The sequence below is a fragment of the Tinamus guttatus genome, unplaced genomic scaffold (assembly GCF_059628265.1).
Source record: "Tinamus guttatus ecotype Peru unplaced genomic scaffold, ASM5962826v1 Tinamus_guttatus_pri_ptg000027l, whole genome shotgun sequence".
In the NCBI taxonomy this organism is placed as follows: Eukaryota; Metazoa; Chordata; class Aves; order Tinamiformes; family Tinamidae; genus Tinamus; species Tinamus guttatus.
This window is the reverse complement of record NW_028288561.1, coordinates 7,139,584-7,156,809: the sequence shown is the minus strand read 5'-3', so window position 1 is coordinate 7,156,809 and position 17,226 is coordinate 7,139,584. Positions and strand designations below refer to the sequence as shown.

The following is a 17,226-nucleotide window of genomic DNA, read 5'->3' as shown; positions in this document are numbered from 1 at the left end:
TAGCTGGATTTGTGACTCTTGGCTCTGGAAATGTTTACAGAATCAATCTGAATGGAGAGGAGGGCAGACAAGCAGGTGTGTAGCAGCAGGTGTGTGAAAACCGACTGTGAGAGCAAAACCTGCAGAATTTTCCTGCTGCATGTGACAGTGTTATGTGTGTTGGGATGAACCAAGTGGAGTGCAGAGAGCTGGCCTGGAATCAGCCAGACTTAGTTTTGTACAGGGTATAGAGACTGCTAGTGCTCTGAAAAGCCAAATATAGTTGTGCTACTGAGGTAGCTCTTGGGTGTTGTTCTCTGGGCCCCTGCTGAACACAACTTGGCATAAAAAACACAGCAACTGGAGTAAAACTTGGCTAAAGAGCCTACGCACAGGAGCTGCAGTGAGGCCTTGGTAGTTCCTCTTATGCCTGCAGCTGTGAAGTGGATGCTCTAAAGTCTAATCAAAAGACTTTGCACTCTGCAGTTTTGTGAATGTGAATTCCAATCTTCATTCCCCAGTCTTCCTTTGATGGTGATGGAGAGAGATTTCATGTTTGGAGTGGCAAGTTTACTTAGTTCAACCTGCGTGTGTGTGGGGGGAGAAAAAAACAGCAGAGGCTGGAAAGAAATCCTTGAACTTTGTTTCATAGAGTACCCCAGATGTGGAAGAAGACAAAATCCTCGTGGTAGATAGTGCAGCAGGGTTAAAGTATTGTCCCATCAGAAGCACTTTTTTTTGTATTATTATTATTTTTCTTAATGCTATCTTGATTTTTGGAAGAGGAGCGAGTGAAGACTGTCTTGCCAAAAACAAGCTGGGTGTTTACTTAATGGTATTGAGGTGCACAGCTTGCGTTAATGATAAATAGTGTTTTAAAGTCCTGGCACAGCTTTGGAACTAAACAGACTGTACGTCTAAGCCTGAGGTGGAGAATTCTTCCTTGCAGAGGAGGCTGTCTGTGTGTCTTTGAGAAGATTATCAGATAATTCAGTGACGTGTGGCTAGTGTCCTGTAATAGGAAATAGTCATATGCCATGTGTTGCCTCTGTGTTTTAATTCTCCACCTCCGGCCTAAGTGGAAACCCCAAACTTTCCTCCTGCCTTAGATTTCGGGGTCTGTGTTTTAAATGGGGCTGTACTGTGGCCCCTGAGCTGGTGGTTTTCTGTAAATTTACAAGTAGCCATTTTATAACTTTGGCAACTACAGTGAATTTGTTCTACAGGTGAATATCCAGAATGTGCTGGTAAATGGAGGCCTAATAGAATCTATATGTAATATTTCTTTGTGCTTCCCTAGAGGCTGTTATTTCTAGATTTACTAGGCGTTTCTGCTGAATAACTCATTTTAGTAATGTGCCTTTGGATGCTGTGGCACAATTTCCATGCCCCTGCATAGTGTGGGGTGCCTCCTACATGAGCCTATCAGGACATCCTTTTGTTTATTAATTGCAGAAGGTTTTTGTGGATGTCATTAAAGAAGTTACTTTAAAAATTACTATTAAAGTTGAGGTTTCATTGAATAAACCTCACTGAGATTCTATTAACACTGACTTAGTTAAGGGAAAGTGACTCTCATTTAGCCCTGTTCGATTCTTCCTTCCCTTTCCCCATAATTATAAAATATATTTTATCAGATTTTTTCACCAGATCTGCCTTTTTTATTACATTTGCTAAATTTTTGTAGCACTCTATAAAATGCATAAAATACTGCTATTTTTCCTGGATAAGGTTGAATAAATATATATACAGACAATTTATGTTTTAGGTTGTCAGATTGTCCCCTGTCCAAAAAAAAAAAAACCCAAACCAGAGATTGAAACAAACCCATAGTTGACATGTTGTGTGTAATATAATTGTGACATGGTGTTGCTTATAGCCTGTAAATGAAGGGGAACTGTAAATACAATTTCCCTGTGCACAAGCATTTGCACTGTAGTTTTGTATGCATTTTTAGTAGAGCAATTGTAGCACAACGGTTTATGTGCAGTCCGTCTGTTAGCTCTCTAGGAAGTTTACCTGCTTTTACTGTTTCTTTTTGTATTCTAAGTAGTCTTCGTCTTAATCGTATGTGACTCCATTCTGGGTTTTCATAGTGCAGTAAATGTGCAAAAAGAAACAAACTTCAAACTGCTTTAATCATCAGTGTGTAAGCTGACAAATCTGTGTATAGAATTTACAGTATAATTGGCTTGAGGCATGCAAAAATGTTATGCAATTTAAAAACTTTATTTAGTGTTTCTGTATCAATAAATTCAGTAAAGACTTTTTAGCCTTCTTAACATGGCTTTGCATCATGTCGTGATTAGAATACTTTGTAGGTAAGTACTTTTTACATAATTGAGGGTTAAGATACTGGAAAAAAAAAGCATTTAATAATATGATGCAGGTGCATAGTTGTAGATGCATTCCCCAGAATATAATCCCTTAAGAAAAAAAAACCCAAAACCCACAAACGTGCTTAGGTCATGATTGCCAAACCTTTATGTAATGGAATTGTGCAAGATGTGTTCTGGAATTAGCACACAGAGCCCTCGTCTAGGTTTAATGTTTCAGAAAACGTAGGATTCACTTGGCTGTCAGACAGCAGCAATATTGAGAGGTCACTTTGTCCCTTTCTCCTCTTCGGGTCCAGGATCACCAAAGGTGACAGGAGTTTAATCGGTTCAGAATTACCACTATTTCTGCAACGCTCCTCAGGTCTCCAGTGGTTCTTTGCGGTGTTCAATTAATGCACATTTTAAGAACTGATATTCAGTGCTTCCATTTCTCTACTGAAAATAACTTCATTTTGGCTTCAGCTGTAATAGAAACATAATCATGATAATAAATAGAGCTATTGGTAATTAAGTACATCTGTTAACCTTTCATCTACAGGACAATTATCTGTGGACTATATTTTTTCCTGTCATCTGCCTGTATGATAGGTGTCTCTTTGCCAACTATTAAATAAGATTAGTATAATATTTGTGCTTTCTGTCTTCATACAGTGCTTGATAGAAAAAAAAAATCCTCTCCTGCTTTGGAAAGCCATGAATATGTTATACCAATGCTATCAAGTAAACAAAATGTGCAAGACAGGTGATGTTTAGTTCCTTTCAAAGCTCTTTATTGCTGAGGATTTTATAATGTGCATAACTTAAATGGAATCCACATCTGTTTAACTTAAAGGGGGATGAGGGAACTGAAAAAGGGTTGGAGGGAATGGATCACTCCAAGGTTTTGGAGTTGTTCTTTTGCTAAGAAAAGCTATAAAGTAAAATGTAGAATGTCACAGGTCTGGGGGTTGATGATGAACCCTTCAGGGGTTCAGGTACTCTGCAAAATCCTTCTACTGGGGCAGAAGTGCTCTTCAAAAATAAAACAAAGGAGGGTAAGAGGAGGAGAAAACCTTCAAATTCTACCAGTGTCCAAAAGCCTTCTGGAAGAGGCTGGGAATGTTTAAGCAAAGGATGAAGCATTCACTTCAATTCCTGTCACTTAGCAGCTAAGTGAGCAGCCACTTCTCGCCTTTGTTTAGAGTTGCATGCTTATTTTTAAGCAATCCATCATGGTGATGGAAAATAAGGTAGATTAATGCAGGTGAAAAGGAACGGTGATGGCTCGTGCTTCATAACATGCCACAAACATCCCATCTGTGAAGTAGAGGACATAAGCAAGATGGAAAAGATGCATTTCAACTAAACACTGTAAGTAAATACCTCGGTTGCACAAGTTGGAGGGGCAGGTACACGAATTATTCCCTGAGACGTGGCTGCTGTTACATTTGCTGACTTTGCTAATGATCCAAATCCCAGAAAATAGTAAGTAGATATCCATCAATCTTGCCAGAATCTATCACTAACTGCACCACTAGGCCCTAAATTGAGGTTCCAGAGGAAGTATAAGTAGAAACATGATGGATATCTAGTCCAGCTCTGCTGTTGACAAAATAACCCCCTTTGGAGGAAATATTTTTGCTGCTGGCTGGCTTGGAGCTTGGGTTTTTACACCACTGTACATGGGGGCCCAGCAAAGGAGCCCTGTGTTTGGAGCTGGCTGGATGTGCCATGGAGGACACCAACATTTCCAAAATGTAAAGCAGGGTTTGAAGAGGATGCTGCTGGTTTATTTTCTTAGCATTTTTTTTCCATATAGATGTGCTTTGCGGAAATTACGCTCCCCTGTCTTAATGGAGTTCATTGTCCTTTGGAAAGGCTTGATACGGGGAATGGTTAGACTGGAAAAAATTATAACATCAAAGTATGTGTGACTTAAAGAAAGAGGCAACGAGGATTTTATGTTTTTATGCACATACGTCCCAGTTTTGCACTCTGGTTTCTACCTGGAGGAGTCTGCTCAGAGTTGCTGTTTTTTATACAAATACTGAAGCAGATACTTCAGCTTTGTGCAATTTGCACGCAGGAAGTGGGACGGTGGCCACTAGAGGACACTGTCCCCACGACGAAGAGTTGGGCCTGGACAGGGAGGATGGAGCTGCTCCAACAAACCTGCCTTGGCACCGCTTGGAAAGCTGGGCAAAGGGACAAAAGATTGCTTGAGGGTAAGACACAGCGAGCTGGCTCTGTAATGTAGCCTTTTTCTGGCTAGAAAAACAATGTTTTACTATCTGTGATGTGACTTCTGCTCAGGAACTGGTAAGTGATTGGGTTCAAGACACCAGCTACTGCATAATGGTTGTTTGCCCAACATCTTACATGTCCCCACAACCAAAACACCTGGCAGAAATCTGGGTGGGGATGAGGAGAGGGATAAATCTTAATATATTCTGGAATCTATTATCCAAACCTTGATTCATAAGGGTATTAAAAACTGGGAAATTGGTAAAACCAGCTGCTTAACAGGCAAAAAAGTCCCACCCTTCTCCTCCCAGTACTCAAATAACAAACTGAGGGGAAAGAGAACAAGAGATGCAAGAAAATATAGGATGAAAGTTGAGTGTTCCAGTAATTCCTTCTGAAATTTGCAGGAATATACCAGTCAAAGCAACCTGCTCTTGAGAAAATATGACTGGAACTATATTCTAATATCCCTGTGTTTTGGAGATTTAAATGTTATTCTGGCTAATTACTGTTTTGTCACATCAATTTTGTCTTACAGTTTGCAGCATAGACCAGCTGCACATTCAGAGGAAACTTTGGGTCGATTTTCCAAACCAGGCATCGTTCCACACTGCCTGGAATTCCAGAAGCAGCCATATATCCTAATGAGCCCTAATGTTTTGTACTTATTCTATAACCACACACTTATGATCTTGTCTAGTGATCACCAAAAGCTTTGGGACGACTTATTTTGCTGTAAGTTTCTTTTTAATGATAAAAGGTACTTAGTTGGAAACATGGCTGCTCTTTTGCATCTCAATATTCTGTTGTCCAGTGGAAGACAGATCTTGAGATCTCCATTTTCTGCATGAATTACTTTATTTCAAACTTGAGCTATTTTTTAAATATGACATCCTTGTAGAAAAAAATAAATGGTATTAGTTGAAAGGTATTTAAAAAGAATTAGCTTCTAATATGTTTGCATTCTGTCAATGGCAACCATTGGTTTGTGTAATTTATCTGCAGGTTGTTTATCTTTGCTTAGCCACCTTTTTAAATTCACTAACCTGTAGCACTCAGGTCTCCATCTATGATTGGAAACTTTATTTTGCCACATGTTGTGCATACATGTGATGAGAGGCATTCTCTGTTCTAAAAGTCTGCTAAAAGTCTTAGTATCTCGTGTATTTGACAGAGGCTCCTCGATGGGATGCTATCCTTAGTGTGCATGGCACATGCTTAGGTCAAAATGTTGTATTTCCCCAAATCACACCCAAATTCGTGCTTAGGCCTTCTGAGTCCTAACACAGCACTGTAAGCACAGGTACATTCTGCAGGCCTTCAAATATATGTGCCCAGAGAGAAGGTGAGGAGTTAATTTGCTGTTCAGCGTAAGAAACAAGGCAAGAATAAGCTAAAATTAAGCACTTGTACCGAAACACCATAACTAAAGGGGGTAGGGAAGAGTGTGCTCTTCACTGATGTACATAATGGTAGGGAGGGTGGGCGGTTGGACTGTCAAACTGCCTTAATTTAATTGCAAACACATGCTGATGAGTCCCCTCCTCCTCCTGGACCTCAGGGCTGGGAAACTTTTTTTGTGTGTGTGTGTGTGTCAGCTCCCTGCAGTTCAGAATTGAGGAAAATACACTGCAGCAAACACCATGCTGACCAAACCTCCTGCTCTCCTAGGCTTGCTGTGCTTTCTCCTCTTGCCTGGTGCCTCCTGCTCCTGCCCCAGTCGCTGCTTGTGCTTCAGGACGACGGTGAGATGCATGCATCTGATGCTGGAAACCATCCCTGACGTCCCACCCCAGACAAACATACTGTGAGTAGCCATTTCATTTCACTCTTTCTTACCTGGTCGGTCTTTAGGAAGAGGAAAGGAAAATGCAAGGCAAAAGACATGCCTTTAACTCCTTTTTTTTTTCCCCCTTGCAAATTTTCTGTGTTGCAGATTGTTTCATGTTTTTAGAGCACAAAATTGGAACTGCTTCTTTTGGCATCAGTTAATTGTTAGCAGAGCAATCGAGGAAATAAAGAAAAAAAATGGGAATAATGCCAGTGCAATCCCTAGAAGACTGTTTTGGAGAGTCAAAGGTCATAAACGTTAAATTGTGCTTGCAGAAGAGTACACAGTTTTATTTGAGGAAGCTTTGAATGTGGATATGTGAGAGAGGAAATTAAGTACTTCAAGCTTTTGTCTCTACAAAGAAAAAGCACTTTGTAATAAATACAACCCAAATTTTTTCCTAGGGCATAGGTTCTGAACTCCTTAAGCCAAACTTAAAGCTTATTTGGAATGCAAAAGTTGTGAGAGCTCGCAGATTTTTTTTTTTTTTTTTTTTTTTTAAGGCTGACTGTGCCTTTTGGAGAGGGAACTGCTGTCTGAGCCCCTTGAATAGAAAAGGTGCAAGAAAAGGGCATGTAAAATTTGGAGACTCCTGAGCAGTTTTTACCAGCAGACCCAGACAAACACTCTCCTCGGGTTCTGTAGCAGTCGATTCCAAACTTACCAGTGGCTTTAAGATGGGGTGACATGTGACAATACACTCTCTCTGTGTTACTCTCATCTGATCCCTGCATTTGGAAGACCTTTTTTTTTTTTTTTTTTTTTTTTTTTTTTTTTTTTTTTTTGTAAACAGGAGGAGAGATTTGTCAAACATTTATCATGTCTTGCCTAAGTGGGCAATTGCCTAATGGGGGCTGCAAGCCTTGCTCAGCACCGTAGGCTGAGGAACCTTCCCCTGTGCCTGTAACAACTGAATCGGGTCTCAGCCAGAACGTCTGTGTGAGCATTCCTCCTGCAGACGCCTCTCATGGTGCTCGTGCAACTTCTCTGCTGGAGCTTCAGGAACATTTTGTGGCTGGGATGGTGGCATCTTAGTTCTGCCATCCCGATGGGCTCTGGTGGAGGAGCACGCAGAGGTTCTGGCGTTGGTAGCACACAAGGAGAAGTCCACGGCTGCTACTGGCAAAGTTATGGGGAAGCTGCTGGCAGCTGGGGCCTCCCCTGACATGGGACAGAGCAGGATCTGGGCTCGCTTTGTCTCTGGGCTTGCATCAGGATGGTTGTTGTACAGTGCAAGACTGAGCTGTGCCATATGGGTCCTTGCAGCGTATACAGGTAATAGCCCTATGCCTTCAGGACAACTGTTAAGAGTCTGTCCAAGTTGTCACCAAGCATTTTTCCCTTAGAGGCTGAAGGAGGAATGTGTTTCAACTTCACTAGCACTCTGGTTTTAGCAGAATAGTTTGTTTCTTCTTGTTTAAACATGGGTTTTATTGGGGGAAAAGTGTTTGTTTTGCCATCTGAATCAAGACATTTCTGAGCTCTAGGAGCTTAATTTCTATTCCTTATCCAAAACAAGGCAGCATTTACTTCTGCCCCAAACGACTGTGTTTCCTGTACAGATTACAGAGAAAGGAACATTTACTGTGGTCACTCTTTCCCTCTGTTGGAACGTGCATTTCTGAAAGACTTCAGGCAACAACAGGCCTCATGCTTTATGGGCTTCAGGTAACAACATGTGAGTGATCCGTGGCTTGTCCTCTGCCTGGTGAAATTCCAGGTAGTCTCTTGCTGCGGTTTAGGAAGCCCTGAGTGGTCTGCGAGACTCCGTCCAAGCACAGGGCCAGATTTTCAGGTACAAAGTGTGCAATCCAGGGCTCCCTGGCTCTGTCAAGCCTAGTTTGCATGCAGGCTGCTCATAGATGGTCAACATTTTGCATTGCTTAACCATTAGGGAAGCTGTTTTATTTAGTTTAACATGGCAGGCACAGGTTTTGTTGGAAAGGGGGGTTTTGAACATTAAGTGGAATGATGCTAGCAAAGGTGTGAGATATAGAAATAGTAAAACTCTCAAATGAGATGACTTGGTTTATAGACAGACATTTTTGCAGCAGATCTGCGCCTGGTTTATTCTCTTCTAAAGCTGTCTGTGTAATGAAAAGCAAAACCCATACTGATAAACAATGTTTCCCATAAATACAGAGTAATACGAGCCTGCTAAGTATTTTCTGTTGGCAGATCATGTGCCTTTGTATGGTGTGTGGCAAGCAAGAATACTTTTTGTGACTATCTCGAGGATCTAATGTATGTAAATGCACTTGCAGCCAGCATCCCATTGTACCTTATAAATAGAGTTTGAATAATTAAACTTTTTTTTTTTTTAATTGTGAAAAATCAAAGACTGCTTCTTCGCCAGGCCCCTGACTACTCCAGTCTTTTGGTATGTTAATCTTTCTCCTGGGAGGAGAGCTGTTGCCTCAGTGTGAACATTGAGGAGAGCAGATCACGGAGTTATTCGGAGTAGAAAGCGCAGGATTAGGATATTTGCACCCTTGTCGCGGGCTAGGAAGAGTACCAGCTGGGTGGCTCTAGATGCCAGCGCCGACCTGAGGCTCCAGCGTGACCACGAGCTGTGGTTCCCAGGTGGGGGTTGCTTTGGGTTTGGGGCCGGCTGCCCTCCGTCCTCGGGGCCACCCTCTCTCTCCCAGTCCCTGGAGCAAAGTGGCCCAGCTCTGGAGCGGATCCGTGTGGTGCTTCGGCAGGCGCCCTTGGCAGGTGGTCCCTGCGCGCCGGGGCCAGCTGGCCCAGCCCGGAGCAGCCCGGAGCGACGCCGGGATTGGCACGGCCCCAGCCCCGGGATTGATGAGCTGTTCCTGGCTCCTCTTGGGTTCCCATTTCCCTCCTCCCTTCCCCAACCCCAGCTGGGTGCAGCTGAGGATCTGGCCCCACGCTTGGTTGTAGCAATAGACTATTTATCTTTGGTAATGAAGTCTGTTCGTTTTATCCTCAGCAGAGAGCAGAATTGCAGTAATGGCTACATGTGTACAGATAAGTAAGCTATAAAAATTCATGGTGTATAACTGCAAATGTATTTTGGCTGCTGTCTGTTCAACTGGAGCATGATTATCCAGATGTGATCTGCTGGTTGCTGCTGGGATTCGAGCACTTCTCCTAGCCAGCAGCCCAAAAGAGGGAACAGCTGGGAAACACACACTCAGAAAATTTCAATAGGTCTTTAACCTTCTAAGTCATTTGTTCTGCAATTTGACATTTAAAACAATAAACTCTGAAAACATGTAGACATGAGTAGAAGAAATCCATGGAAAGAAGTTGCCCTCTGGCTGGCAGCAATGGATTCCAATCCAATTATCCATGGGTTATTCTTGTATTTATTTTTTTATTTTTTTGCATTATGCTTAGCACATAATGAACGAGCACTTCCTGAGAAACATAGCTGAGGGCACAAGCGAAGATGGCCCAAAATCTGGGAACTGAGCACATTGCTGGCACGAACGGAGGGTGACCCAGTTGTTCAGAGACCTGCCTGCTAATCGGGCAGCGTCGCCAGCTCAATGGGTTTTGTTGCCTCTTAGCATTGTGTGGCCTCACGTGCATCAACTGGTCACTTGGAAATGCAGCTCCTGCAGTCTCTGTCGCGGATTTGGGGTGAATTTTGGGCTAGTTGTTTCCTCCGCGTGTGTGCTCGTCTTGTTTGTGTTCAACATCCACCCCCACGGGCTGCGTGTGCCGGGTGTCCTCTCCTTCTGGCTGCTCTCACTAGAGTTGTAACTAATCCTCGTGAAACCTTTTAGAGGTGGCCAAAGGCTTTTGCATGTCCTGTTTAGAGAAGTCTCCCCATCAGATGGAAAATGGGGAGGGAAGATATTCAAAACGTTTTTGGCTCCCTTTGTCAAAACATCCCGGTGTCTTTTGATAACTACAATCTCAGAAGTTGTTTTATCTCATCTGTTCTTCGAAGGCCGGATTTCTAAACTGTGGTGACTCATCTGGTTCCAGCTTGAATATTTGCATTTTCACTGGCTACCTTTGCCTCGCTACATCCCTCTTCCCAGAGCTGCGCCAGATCTTTTGCTGTGTTCTTTAATGGAGCTTCCTCGGCGTGGGGTAGAGCAGTGGGATGAAGAAATTAGTAATTTTTTTTTTTTTGGTGAAAGAATGGCTTTGTATGCTGGATGAGCACTGGATTTGTGATCTTTAAATATATATATATATATATATATATATATATATATATATATATATATATATATAAAATGTGACAGCCATGCTACAAGAGAATTAATGTTAAAGAATGGCACAGCAGCTGCCTGCAGCTGGGAAGGTGTGACTTGATTCCCTCAGGAAGGCAGATGCACCTTAATGCTCTGAAAGCTCCTTTTCCTGCTTCTGGATCAGTGCCAGGAGGAACAGAAGTTTCTTGATTTTTTTTTTTTTTTTTTTTTTTTAAAGCAATAACCTGAATAAGCACTAGGAAATACGCATTAGGTTAAGAGAGCCCTGCTCCTTGCTGACATCAATGCTCAGGAATAGACTTAGCTGATTTGGTCGGGATCAGACTCTAATCTTCATTTGGGCTGTTAATACATAACAGCCCAAATATCTGGGATTGTTCAAGTTAGCAGTTTGCTGTGTAATCTCCCTACCTAATCCCTAGATCCATATCTATGGTTTCCAGAACATATCCAGAACTGTGTTCCAGAGACATTCCTCGCTCCTGCCCCTACTGCAAGAGCCGCCCGTTTTGCTTTGAGTGACCCCAAGGGCTCTCACAGACACCCAGAGCTGCACGAGCCCAGAACGAGGGGGAGCAGAAGGGTTGATATCCCCATCCCTATGTTCCTGTCCTAGGTGCCAAGCCCTTCGGAAAACCCGACCTCTGCGTGTGGGTGCTGAACTTTAGAAAAATGTGGTCTCAGGATGCCTGTGGTAACTTCTTAGTTAAAATCTCGCCTGCCTGTTTTCCTAACCTTAAAAAGTGGGATGATGCAGTACAGGAGAACAGCAGCCTGTTCTGCAGTGTGAGGGTCTCTGCATTTGCAAATGTTCCTCTTGTGTTTCATCCTTGATCTTATAATCTTGTTTAACAGTATTTCCAAGCTGAACATATTTCCTCTTTGCTCCTCAAACAGTCATATCTTGATGTTTTGAACTGATATACCCCCAAAATAGCAAATGTTTGGCAGGGGGAAAAAAAGAAAAATCAACAAAAAACAGCCCTTAGTCTCCCTGTGGTCTCCTCATCTGTCTAGCAGAGATGACAAAGCTCAGCTGACCATGTAGGGATGCAGAGCCTGTCATTTATTAAAGCCATTTGGGGACTTGCGTACGAGATGGACATTCCTGAGCTGGGGAGCTGCTGACAGCGGGTCTGCAGGACTTCACTTCCCTCTCAGCAAGCTGGTTTCCATTGCTGGCAGGACTACAGCAGCTTGGCAGGACAGGGGAACCTGCAGAGCAGATTCTGACGTTCTGCGGAGAAGTGAAGGGAAATGAGCATTTTCTCACAAGTGTTCTGGCTGGTCTTATAAATGGGACACTTTAAAATTATGTTTAGGATATTTTTCACTCCCTCCTTCCCAAGGAAGTGCTTGAAGGAACCTCAATGTCCTGAGCACTTATCCTGATTTGTAAAACAACTTCTGCTGTCTATGGCTTTGCTCATAATGATTGAGTGTCTGCCATGTGCTCAGCTAGTTCTGGGTTAAATGGTCCAGAACTACCATCTTTGCTGCACATATTCTGAATGTAGAAGGTGCTTCCATGAAACAAACTCAGTAGTTTCCATAGAACTGCAGTAAAATGTGTCTTGTAGCTGGTTATCTGCTTAGGTAACTTCGTGAAATATAACATAAAACATAAATAGGTTAAACAAACATGGAAATTTCTTATAAAAGGCACTGATAGTTTTCCATGCTATGACCACTGTCAGTTATTCAGTACGGTGATCTGAGGAACAACAGTTCTGCTGAAAGCTTGAGAGGATCAGAAAGGCTGGAGTGTTATTGCCCTGTAAAGATCTGGAGGTGCCCAGTGTGGGATTCGGCATCCCATGAAAAGGTGAGGTATTTCAGTAGCAAATCCCAGTTTATCCATGTATTTCAACCCAGTTTCCTGTCTGGGCTGTGGTGCTTGGGCTAAGGATTTTGTTTTGAGCCTCTCATAGTGGTATTGCCATGAGGGATCAGTATTAACACAGGGCAGCTGCCGTCCAGGCCTCTGCACCTGGCCGTGCGAAGGTAGAAAAGGATCTGGGATCCTTTAACAGGAGATATCCCTGTTCCTTGCAGAGGGATACCTTGTAATCCCAGCCTGCTGGCCTCGAGAACATGGGAGAGAGTTAAATCGCAAGGGATTTTTATTATTATTATTTTCCATTTTGCAGATTCCAAGGTGAAAAGAAGCAGGTGGGAATGAGGGAGTCCAGCTGTTTGTATCCAAAGCAGCCGGAATTGGCGAGCACGGGAGAAGCTGTGTGGTGGGTCCCCGTGAAAAGCACACTTGTTAGTTAAAAGAAATGTGAAGTTTTCCATGTGAGCAGCCTGGGAACAGAGAGAAAAGAGGGACGAACTCTGAAGGAGATGCTCTCAGACAAATACACCCTGGGCAGAAGTTTCCCAGGGCAGCCCTGCCTTGCATTTCTTCCCAGATAAGCCTCAGGCTGAGGCACGGTTTGGGGGAAAAGGCTACTGATGAGTCAATTTTTATGTACATTTGTGGGGGTGAAGGCGCAAGTTCCTCTCAGATGCCTTGGGAATTCTCTGCTGTGTAGAGACACCCAACTCGGTTTGTTTGTTGCTCTCTGGGATACAGGGAGCTGACTGGGCTCAAGGAGTCACCTAGACCATCCCTCTGCCTTCAGGGCAGGTTCGGCACCACGTAATCCATGTGCAGCTGATGTCTGTCTCACCTGCAGTCTGAGTGTTTCATTAACTTTGCTGTTTAAGATAATTTTTAAAACATCTGAATCTTACTGCAATTTTAGCCAATGCCCATTTGCTCTTTACTGTTTGTGACGCTGTTTTGACACAGTTACCGTCTTCTCCTCACCTCTCGGTGCTTTTCTGTGTAAATTAAGCCATCTCGGGTCATTCTCACTGTTCTCCTCTGGATTCTCTTCAGTTAATTGACGACTTTCTTGAAATGGGGAGCTCTGAACAAATTCCTACTTTCCGTTCCCTTTCTTGTCTGTAGGGATGGCTGTTGTCACTGTGTGATGGAGACTAAATTAAAGCTGGGCTGTTCAGAGGAGGGCAAGCCACTGAGCTCGGGTTTTTGGGTCTCTGGACTCATTTTAAGATGTTATCTAGAGTGAAAAAGAGGAAAGAAGAATCAAGATGTTTCATTAAAAACAATAAGCTAAGTTTTTTATGAAGTCTGTGGGAGTGGGGGGCCAGATTCAGAGTCCTGCACTGAAGTTTGAGTTTGTGCATGTGAAATCAAGGAGCCCTGGAGCACTTCTCCATCCACATACTTCCCACCAGCAGGAACATTATGGTGCAGCCAAGCTCCAGACCCCTCGTAGTGACACACAGTCCTTCTTGCCAGGCTGCAGGGCCCAGGTTTGCTTCATTGCTCACCCTTCAGAACCCCCAGATTGGGAGGTCAGACTTGCCCAGCGGGTTGGAGATCACAAGCAGACATCCACAACACTGTTTCTGTGCACTTTTCTGCACATGAACAATAGTGGAAAAAAGCCTCCTGGGGGTAGAGGAGCTTATATTTCATTTTGCTGGCTTTTACTTGGGTTTTCAGTCACCTGTGTTTCAGGTTCAAAAGCTGAGCTCTTCCATGTGAACACTGGGGTGGGAATGATTGCAGTTGTCTTTGCTAACTTGAATGGTCTGTCTTTTATTCTTCTTTTACCTGCAATCTGTAACCCGGAGTGGTGTTTTACACCTCCCTGCCTGCTCCTTGCTGCTTTTCATGAGCATTGCCAGCCCCAGCCCTGACCTGGGTGTATTTCTCCCGTGTGTGTGTGTTGGGTTTCCCATTACCTGTAGCCAGCTGCCTGGGCTAATTACACTGTACTTTACAGCCCCCCGCGGGGATGCAGAGTTTGTGCCTGTGTGTTACGGTGTATAAATCAGGTTTGCATTTCTTCACCTCTTCTCGTGGTCTAGTCTTTCCTCATTTCGTTTAACGAGGCCACGGAGAATAGTCGGTGAATTGCGCTATCACCTTTGCCAATACTTAATTGTATCCGACTTCGTGGAGTCAGCCACTGCTTTGAAAAATCTGCACGTATATCATCAAATTCACATCATCAGGGAGGGGGGATATGTAAAATCGCCCTCAGACAAAGAGGAGTGAAAAACATATATTTGGAGCAATAAAAAACAAACACAACAGGAAATGTTAGGGGTAAAGCTACTGTTAAAAATTGCAGTTACAGAAGGTGATCTTTTGGGATTGCAGAGTTTGCAATAGAAGAAAGTTTCACATAAGCTGTGATTTTTAAATTTTTTTTTTAATGTTGGAGCTGTATTCTGTCCTGCCTTGTAGCTCTTCACCATGTAGCACTTAAAAGTAACAAGGGGAAGAGACTGCTCTTTAGATTATATTTGTTGTTCCTTTTTTCCCAAGCCTGAGAAACTGCAGAAACACAAGTGAAAACTTTGTCATATATTTTATTGTATTCAATGTTCATGTTTTTTTAAAAAAGGAGGATAAGGAGGCAGAGATTTAATACTTCAATTTAATCAGAGTTAATTAAAAAGGAGGTATTTTCTGTCTAAAAATAGGAAGAAGTAAAGGGAATTCGTGCTAGAAAATGGAAAATAACCTGCTTTTCAAGCTGTTCAGCTGAAGAAACATTATACCTTAAATAAAAATCAGCTGTGCTTGTTGTGTATCCTCTTCTTGAGCACTTGCCCAAAGATGTTTCAGCTGCCTTGGAAACCTGCTTTCATCTTGTGTAGAGCTACCTGCAATGAATGTTCCCCTTTCTAATCTTAATTTACTCAGGTCAAGATTTCTAATGATGCTTTTTCTAAAAATAAGTGCTGAAATTGTAGCTCTTTGTAGAATGCTTAGTTTAAACTGCGATTCCAAGTGCTCTGCAACTTGCCACCAGAATGAAAGGCATTTCAGCATGTTGGCTGCTTTCCCCCACTTAAAACAAGTGCCCTTAAATGGCTGTTTTAAACAGAGAAATAGCTGTGTATTCTCTAAATGTGATGGATAGGCAGCATAGGAGAAAAGTAATTATTGTTGTGCCTTGGATCAGAACTGACAGCAGAAAAACATTTGTCAGTCTTCTGCAATTTGTTACAACGTGCTGGACCATGGAAGGTGCCAGATCAATGCACATTCCCTATAGAAGTGTTTCTACTTGGTTAACCAGGTTAAACTACTTAGCTCTGATTTTATTATCTCATTAGCAATCAAAAAACATGTTTTAGGGTTCCAAGTTGATGTAGTTACATGGACAGCCCTTGAAATTTGCCAGAATCCCCTGGACTCCACTAACTCTAATTGAAGTTGGCACACATTGGAAATGCAGGCAGCGATAAGCTGTTCTGAGGCTTGGAGCACTCTGAAGCAGAATGCGAAATACTTATTATATGAGGTTATTTGATCAGATTTAACCATTCCAGGGCAAGGATAATTTTGCTAGAGCCCTAGAAATGGGCTCACACATTTATGTGCATTCCTGTGCAGAGCAGCCGGAGATGCATGTGTGATTGCACATGAGCTTGGGTTGTTGACTGGGGCAGTGGACCTTGTCCAGAGGTCTTGCAAATGGTCTTATGTCCTTTCAGGCTTCAGTTTCCTATGAAATGAATGTAGATTTGGTAAATGTGGGGCTGTCCTGGCTGCTGGCCTACTTTGCAAACGAGCAGCCCTCCAGCCACCCCTCCTCTCCTTCTTCACCCTTTTCCCTAGATCTTTGTCTCTGTTTCTTGTAGGCCTGGTACAACAGCCTCTCCCAGCACCCTTCCTGCTCTGGGAGATATTGATTGCTAATGGTCCATTTTTATTGTGTGTGCATTGATTTTATTTTCTGCTTTCAGAGATTTACGTTTCAACCGCATCAAGGAGATAAAACCTGGAGCCTTCAGGAAACTGAAGAACCTCAACACACTGTGAGTTCCACTCATCCTCCCCTTCTTCCAGCTGTTGTGTCATTACTGTTTTGAGAAAGGTTGATTTACAGTGTTGGAGAGCTTGAATTTGAGTGAGAATAGGGTAAGGGTAGCCATTTATTACGTGCATTGGTACTAACCTCTGTAATCCCTTGTAGATGACCCTAGTCTTTTGGGTTATTTCAGCCAAGTTGTGTATATCCAGCTGAAGTTTTCTGTGCAAAATTCCCTCCATTCTGCCCTGGGTCATGTTTCTTACCATTTTCAATTAAATGCACAGTTTAATATCTTCCATTTTGGCAATTAAACTATCTTCTTTAATTTTTTTTTCTGGTGCTTGTTACTGCCTGAGAGTGTTTCAGCAGATATGGCTTTAGAGTAGCCTGTAAAAACAGTTCTGGCCTGCGGTCAAGAGAGCAGAGTGATGTATTAAAAGCTGCTTCCTTTCCATGGCCTCCCCAAATGCCTAAGCTCATTCTACACGATTTTTCCTGAAGTGCTAGTGCATCCTTCCCGTTGCCTCCTCGGCACTATGCCTTGCCCAGGGTAAATGCTTGTACCCACCTTGCAGCAGAGAGGAATGTAAAAAGCCCCAGTTCTTACAGATTAGGGGCACTTGCATGTGTATGATAGGCTACCAAGCACTTTACTCGCAAGTTTCTCACTCTGCTAGAGGGAAATAATGGGAGCTCCTGCTGCTTCTGGCCTCTGGAAAGGCTGAGGGTATGAAGGCAGACCGGAGTCCATCTGTACCATGCAGCTAAGAAGCTGGAAACAAACCAGCTCCCAAATCGGACACAGGAGCTGG

General features: G+C 43.0%; 1 protein-coding gene and 1 long non-coding RNA gene across 2 annotated transcripts in view; both read left to right on the top strand.

The window, feature by feature from the left end:
- The first annotated feature begins 201 nt into the window (after window positions 1–201).
- Window positions 202–1,758, top strand: LOC148596176 (uncharacterized). The gene is made up of 2 exons (XR_015913621.1): window positions 202–436; window positions 594–1,758. It is a non-coding gene; the product is annotated as an uncharacterized LOC148596176 (long non-coding RNA).
- Window positions 1,759–6,184: 4,426 nt separating this feature from the next.
- Window positions 6,185–17,226, top strand: part of LOC104571970 (peroxidasin homolog) — a 40,123-nt gene continuing 29,081 nt past the window's right edge. The window contains 2 exon segments of the mRNA XM_088527672.1: window positions 6,185–6,348; window positions 16,347–16,418. Of these exon segments, the coding sequence (XP_088383798.1) occupies window positions 6,185–6,348; window positions 16,347–16,418 (236 nt within the window).